At 25.6% G+C, this 7342-nt stretch overlaps 1 protein-coding gene across 2 annotated transcripts; it reads left to right on the top strand.

Moving 5' to 3' along the window:
• The first annotated feature begins 269 nt into the window (after positions 1-269).
• Positions 270-3652, top strand: LOC132921277 (uncharacterized). 2 transcript variants are annotated; one of them, XM_060984208.1, is made up of 5 exons: positions 270-491; positions 1395-1629; positions 1772-1888; positions 2027-2118; positions 2996-3652. In XM_060984208.1, exons 1-5 carry the CDS (start codon positions 459-461, stop codon positions 3638-3640), a joined length of 1122 nt encoding a protein of 373 aa, XP_060840191.1. In that variant the 5' UTR covers positions 270-458; the 3' UTR covers positions 3641-3652. The 2 variants fall into 2 exon arrangements, with proteins under 2 accessions (XP_060840191.1, XP_060840190.1); XM_060984207.1 differs by having other exon boundaries at positions 1967-2118.
• Positions 3653-7342: the final 3690 nt, after the last annotated feature.

The following is a 7342-nucleotide window of genomic DNA, read 5'->3' as shown; positions in this document are numbered from 1 at the left end:
AAATGAAATGTGTTGTAAAAATTTATTTAAATATTAAATAAACATAATATCAGTAAAAATTAAATATCGTAAATCACACGTAACGACGAAAACTGATGTGTAAATCATACGTATAACAATGAAAACTGATAGATAGATCTGAAGTAACAATGATATCAAATAATGGTATTTCTAGTTATTACTCCGATAACAACAGAAGTATCTATAAATGTTGATATTATAATAATTAAATTACTTGGAAATGTCCAACCATATATAATTAGACAAAAGGTAGTAGACTTTTTATAGCTTTAGCAGAGCTTCAACCACCGATCCGTGTTTGTATCGTCAGTAGTCACAAATCACAGTAAAATATTTTGCGTGTGTTTCTCTATGCTTTTTGTTTTTGTATAGTTAATACTAAAATACTACATATTAAGTAATTAATATTAGTGTTAAATACAAATTGTATACAAATTATGTCTACGAAGCAATCTCAGAAATATCGTGAAGTAAGTTCGTACATAACCCATTATAAATGATTACACTAAATATAAGATCATGAATGCGTGAGGTATGTATTATATTATTTTAAATTAATAGTCACTGATCTCTGCTATTATTCTTGAAAATAATCCTAAAAATTGAGTATGCTAATTATTTTATTAAAATATCTTGTATATTTTCAAGAGTATCGTAATTTATTCTACTAAAGGAGCAAAAGTAGGTAGTAGATACTATAAAATTCAGCTGTGAGAAATTTAAATTAATATTATTTTTGAACAATTGTCAACCCACACAATATCAAAAGTAATTTATGCCAATTGAAATGTTTATTTAAATAAAATAGGATTATTAAAATAGATATTTTATTTACTTGAACTAAATGTAGTTGTAGTATGTTATTAAATAATGAAATGTCTAAATTAAGTGTCCTAACAATTGTTATAGTTGTAATTTATCACAATATATGACTGATTTAAATGTTTAAATTGAAAATACTAACCAAGAGCAAGGTACGCTCAATGGTCTCGAATTTGTGGTGCCTTTGATTATTTGTTGTATTTTTTTATTTGACTATACTCACCACAGTGGTGTGGCGAAAGGGGTAATTGAGAGATATCTCCAAATTTTATAAGTAGAGGTGGGTGGGTATTGTACTAATGTCCAGTGGATAATAATTTAGTATTTATTAAGACAGGTAGTTAAAAATATGAAACTAAAAGCCTTAATCGGGTTTGGGTTGGCCAGTATAAATTAGCTTTGCCATCATGGTCAGTGGCATAATACTGACTAGCCATTTATTTTAACCACTTTGCACTTACCTGCAAACGATTTATTTACCATCAGAATTTCTAAGATAATGTATAATTTTAGTTTAATATAATAAGTTTTGTTTTCCCTTTACCATGTAGATTCGGCCATATAAGCGATGGGTTATTGTTATCTTTATGGAAACTAATGATTATAGTGTAGTGCCAATTAATTGGCTAATTTTACAAACGAAGGTAACGATATCAAATATTCTATCAGTTCATTATTGTCGATGGCCTCCATTTAATGTGACCAGTAATGAACTATTGAGAGCTGACGATCCTGATGATTTATGGAATTCATTCAAAATTAAAATTTTGGATGGTAAAATGTACGGTAAGTACCTACATATTTAATACATTTTATATTGATTGTAATACATTTTATTAGGTTTGGTTAATAATTGAAACAATAGAAATAAATTACCTGAAATTTTTAACACGTATAATTCAAACTTTAATTGTATTTGTTTACTTAGAGAATTTCAAAGAAGCATGTTGTAAGCGTATTGAAATTGAAAGCTCTGCTAGAAAACCACCAAAAGAACAAAATAATAAACGTCAAAGAAGTTCATCTGAAGATAGTGATTTTGAAGGTAGGTACCAATAATTTTTATAACATTATAATTTGTTTAAATATTTAATATCAATTTATTTTGTAATTTATTATTTAGATAGTAATATATCAATTATACCCATCAACAAAAAAAATATAAAATATGTACCTTATACAGGTAAAAAAGCAGTACATTTTTCCGGATTTCCTGTTACACCACCTCCAATACAAATCAAAGCTAGTACTTCAAGCATATCTACCAATCGTAAGGTAATATCTAGGATTGTCATTTTAACTTAATAGCAATAATTCAATTTTAATGGCAGATTATAAAATATTACGAGTATGTAATACTATAATGATACATTATTATTTTATAAATTAATAAACAAAATAATAAATTTTAAGTTTTAGTAAGATCAGAACTATTTAACTCTTTTTATTGTAAAAATCATTATATTAATGTATTAATCAAATATTACCATAAAAAAATAATAATTTAACCAAATATTATTATTATTTACTTTGATGTAATATTTAGTTTATGGCAGGCAGTACTTCAGATTAAAATAAATATTAATGGGTTACAGTTATAAAACTTATAAGAACTAATATACTTCTTATAATACCTTATATTACAATGCGATTGGTGAGTAATATGTTATATTTAAAAAATTAAAAATGTTATTGTTTAAATTCACTATTTATTAATGCACGTATTTTCTATCGGTTAAATCAGTTATCATAGTATATAATTTTTATAAGTAACATGTAAAGTTTAGGAAATATTTTCATAAATAATTTATTGTGTAGCTACACAAAAAATAATTAAAACATTAAATTTCTCTGATAAATCCATAAAAAATGATATAATTATTTATTGAAAGTAATATTTTATCAAAATAAACATAACATTAAAGTATGATTACAATTCTTAGGTTATCTAATTTTTTTTATTTTAACAGATATTTCTTGTTGAGTTTATTATATATAAGTATATAACACAAATACAATATGAGTAACTGTTTTTCGTATAATTTATACTTCATTCAAATTAACATTTATTAGATTGAACCTCAAAAGTCATGTACCTATTTGTAGGCTATTTTTTCCCTAAAATAAAATTACATAATTGTTATTTTTTCAGATTTACAATATGAAGAAAAAAAAAGATGAAAAACAAAATGAAAGAATCAAATCAAATTACTTCATTAATCCACGTGTTAATAGTTTTGATGATTTAAAAATAAAAATAAATGACACCTTGAATCCTATTTTGGACAATGAAATACCGGATAACTTACGTTTAACAGAAAAATTGCGTTTATTATTTATAAAACATAATACTTCACATAATTTTTGTAACAGCTTGCTTCAGATATTGAACAATGAAGGTTTAAACGTCCCAAAAGATATTAGGACATTGATCAAAATTCCTAAAATTAATGATATTGTTGATATTTCTGGTGGATCGTATGTACATTTAGGTTTAAAAAATATGCTGTTACCTATTTTGATTAAAAATAATGCACAATTATATATTAAATCTCAGGTGGTAGATATAGGTATTAATATAGATGGACTAACTGTATCAAAAAATCCTAAACATCATTTTTGGCCAATATTAATTTCAATTTTAAATTTTAAAGAGTTAAAAGAAAATGTCGTACCTATTGCCTTTTTCCATGGATTTCAAAAACCTAATTTCATCGAAGAGTTTTTAAATCCATTAATTATAGATTTGTTAGAAGTATTTGATAATGGATTAAATGTAAATGGGTTTTTTTTTTAGGTTAAACATTTCAAATATTTCGTGTGATTCTCCTGCAAAAGCTTTTTTGCTGAATGTCAAAGGCGACAACGAATATTTTGGCTGTACACTATGTACAGAAGAAGGTACATATTCGGAACATCGAATGACATTTCCCGGTTTAAACGCATCATTAAGAACCGATGATTCCTTCAGAAATAAAAGAGACAAGTATTATCATAAAGGTAATAGCCCTTTAGTTCGATTGCCAATTAATATCATAAAAACAGTTGTGTTAGATTACATGCATAATGTATGCCTAGGTGTAGTAAAACAATTAATTGAATTTTGGGTAAAAGGTAACAAGGAAGTTAGATTGGAAAAAAATAAAAAAAATAAAATAAACAACGAGTTAAAATTATTAAGACCATATATACCATCTGAGATGTGCCATTTACTGAGAACGCTAGATGAAATCGAATATTATAAAGCCACAGAACTACGAACTTTTTTGTTATATACTGGTCAGATTGTTTTAAAGGGTAACTTAAAAAAAAAGTTCTACTTTCATTTCCTATTGTTAGTTTATGCAATACGAATTTTAATTTGTGCTGAAACATGCTTAAAATACAATGAATTAGCAACTCAGTTTCTAAAAAAATTTGTCAACGATTATTCCAATTTATATGGTTCTCAATTCGTATGTTACAACGTACACAGTTTAATTCATTTACCAACATATGTTCTTATCCATGGTCCACTAGACAATTTTAGTTGTTTCCGTTACGATAATTTTATACAAGAAACTATAAAATCTATGAAGTCAATCAAATATCCTCTACAAGAAATCTTTAATATTATATCACAAAGACAAAAAATACATGACAAATACCCTTCTCAGTTATACAATACATTTTCTGTCTTAATTAATGAAATAATACACAAAGATTTTTTACCATTTTTTACGACTAATGATAAACTTTTTGAAACAATACATATAACATTAACAAATACAGTTATAAACGTTTTTAAAGAAAAAGATAGATACATAATGCTTACTAATAATCACATTGTTATGGTTCAACATATTGTTCAACCACAAAATAAACCTTCTACTCCAAATTTAATTGTAAAACAGTTCCTCAACTGTTATGAGTTTGGTAATACCCCACTATCTTCTTTCGAAATCGGAGTATACGTTGTTGATACTACCAAAATGTCAGAATCGTATTGTATCAATTTAACTGATGTAAAATATAAATGTTTTTTTATTGGTCTAACAAAGAATTTAGCTTTGATCTCATCAATATGTCATTCAAATTCTTAAGATCTTAGTATTATTATTTTTACTTTAAACTTTTACTCATTTATTATTATATAATTCAAATCTTTTTTATTATTTATAAAAATATATAAATACAATTCTGTATTTATAATTATTTTTTTTTTTATTCATTCATTTTATTTTATAATATACCTTTAATGTCGATTGTTGATTATTATAATATTACATTTGATATACTATATTAATATATGTAATATAATCTTATCCATGTTAGTTATTGATTAATGTAAAAAACTAAATAAATTGAAGTTAATGATGTTTTATCAAACCAATTAATATTTAAATAGCAAATATTTATGAATATTGTTTACACTATTTAATATACATAATAGATAATATATTATAAACAAATATACTACATTACAATTTTATAATGATACCAACATTGTATATTTTTAATTTTTATATAGTTCGAAACATCACAATGATTTGTATTACAATATCACATTGAATATATTGCTATATTTAATTAACAATGTTTCATAGATGACGGATTTTAATATTTATATGACTTCGTGTTGTTGTAAATATGTTACAAAGATATATTAAATTGGTGTTTTATAATAAGTGACATCGTTGCTGTGTGAAGACACTGAAGACGTCCCGGGAAGATAATGCATAAAAATACACTTGTATAGAAACACAATGTGTAATGTTCTGTCATCAAAACAGCATAGCTACAAATTATTACACATCTGGGTCCATTATATCATAGACTTTAATAAATTTACTATTTGATATCCTTAGAGTGTTTAACATTTAATAACCTTCGAAATCTTTAATATATAATATGTACTTGTTTGAATTTAAACATATATATATATAAACATATAAAAAATATGTTTTTTTAACAATTTACAATAAAAATAGGTGGTTCACATATTTTGAAAAGTAGAAATTTGTATCAGCACTTGATATTTCTTAAATTGCACATCGCTTAGATTAAATTTATAAGGATTAATACGTTTTCTTCCCATTTAACTCTAATTGGTATGGTTAAAAATATGTAGTAAATATTACAAGTTAAAATTTGAGGATATGTTAAACACTTTATTGTATCATACATTACGCTAAAATATAGTTATGTATTCACAAGCTTCTAACTCAGGTACAAGTTATACGATTTTTTTTTTTTTTTAATTATAATTCATTAATTTATAAATTCAGCTAAATAATTTATGTTTTATTCGGATAAATGTTGGGTTATTTGCACGAATGAATAATGTCCTCCTCAAGTATACCTACTCAAAAATTTAAAAAATCGAATAAATTCACGGTTAAGGATAAAAGGGGTTAGCATGCTTGGTGAATCATCCTTTATATATTATATTAATGTCTGGCACGATTTAATTTAAATCACAATAAGAGCCGCGAGGCGTAATGTTAAAGCAGTGCCGCACCAATTCGCGGAGAGACCTTCGAATTCGAGAATCGGCATGTACCTATACGCCTATACATGTTATTATGTATGACGGACGGACCGCGAAAATGTTAATCGATGAAGGCGTAATACAAATTCCCCCTCGGGATATTATTATAATCGTGTACGATATATTGATGAACACTGTAAATAGTAGATACAGCCGATAGTTGTGTATAACGCGAGACTACGAGAGGCCTGAAAAAGTCGTCGGAGCGACAAACATTTCAAAACTCCACATGGCAGAACTATATGGAGTATAGTAATACGAGTACATTATTTTATAGAAACCAAGTACTATAAACTTTTCCAAACAATATTATTACAACTAGTGTTAAACCACAGATTTTTGCGGTTAATTAAAAAAAGGTAATATACATTTTCAATATGGTATTTTTATTTTTTTTTTAATGATATAATGGTTATCATATAATGCTTACCTTGCAAGTTTACCCAGTGGAATTTCAGTAGTTATCAAATGATTTCTGGACGTATATTATACAACCTAATTAGTAATTTACTTTTTGGTCTCTAAGTAATCAGATCGTGTGCATATTTTTTACAAAAAGTTGTAGGTAAATTTTTTGAACATTGCAAATTTTAAATCTTACGTTACCTATACATTTTACATACCATAATAAAACTATAAATTCGATTTCATAGTCAATCGTAAATATTATACATATGATAGGTACCTATACCTCTATACATTTTGTATTTATTGAGTTTCTCGCCACCACTTTTTCGATTGGAAAAACGTTCGAATGTATATTATAGTATTACTATTTACTATATAAAATGAATAAACGTATATAAACGTATAGTTATACATATATACATTTTATATATTATATACATTGAACAGTGTACACCTATATCGTGTGCCCGTATAATACGCGTAGAAAATATTATCGTATGCTGCAGTTAACGCAATAATTAATAAATCTATTCATCCCAAATATGTTATATGCCCACAGCG

This window comes from Rhopalosiphum padi, chromosome 2 (assembly GCF_020882245.1).
Source record: "Rhopalosiphum padi isolate XX-2018 chromosome 2, ASM2088224v1, whole genome shotgun sequence".
Classification (NCBI taxonomy): Eukaryota; Metazoa; Arthropoda; class Insecta; order Hemiptera; family Aphididae; genus Rhopalosiphum; species Rhopalosiphum padi.
This window is presented reverse-complemented; position numbering and strand designations above follow the sequence as displayed.

Excerpts from the sequence above, each read along its gene's own strand:
- LOC132921277 (XM_060984207.1), top strand. The coding sequence starts at position 459 with ATGTCTACGAAGCAATCTCAGAAATATCGTGAA. Across the intron at positions 1,889-1,966 it reads TGAAGATAGTGATTTTGAAG|ATAGTAATATATCAATTATA; the intron begins GTAGGTACCAAT and ends TTTATTATTTAG. Across the intron at positions 2,119-2,995 it reads GCATATCTACCAATCGTAAG|ATTTACAATATGAAGAAAAA; the intron begins GTAATATCTAGG and ends TTATTTTTTCAG.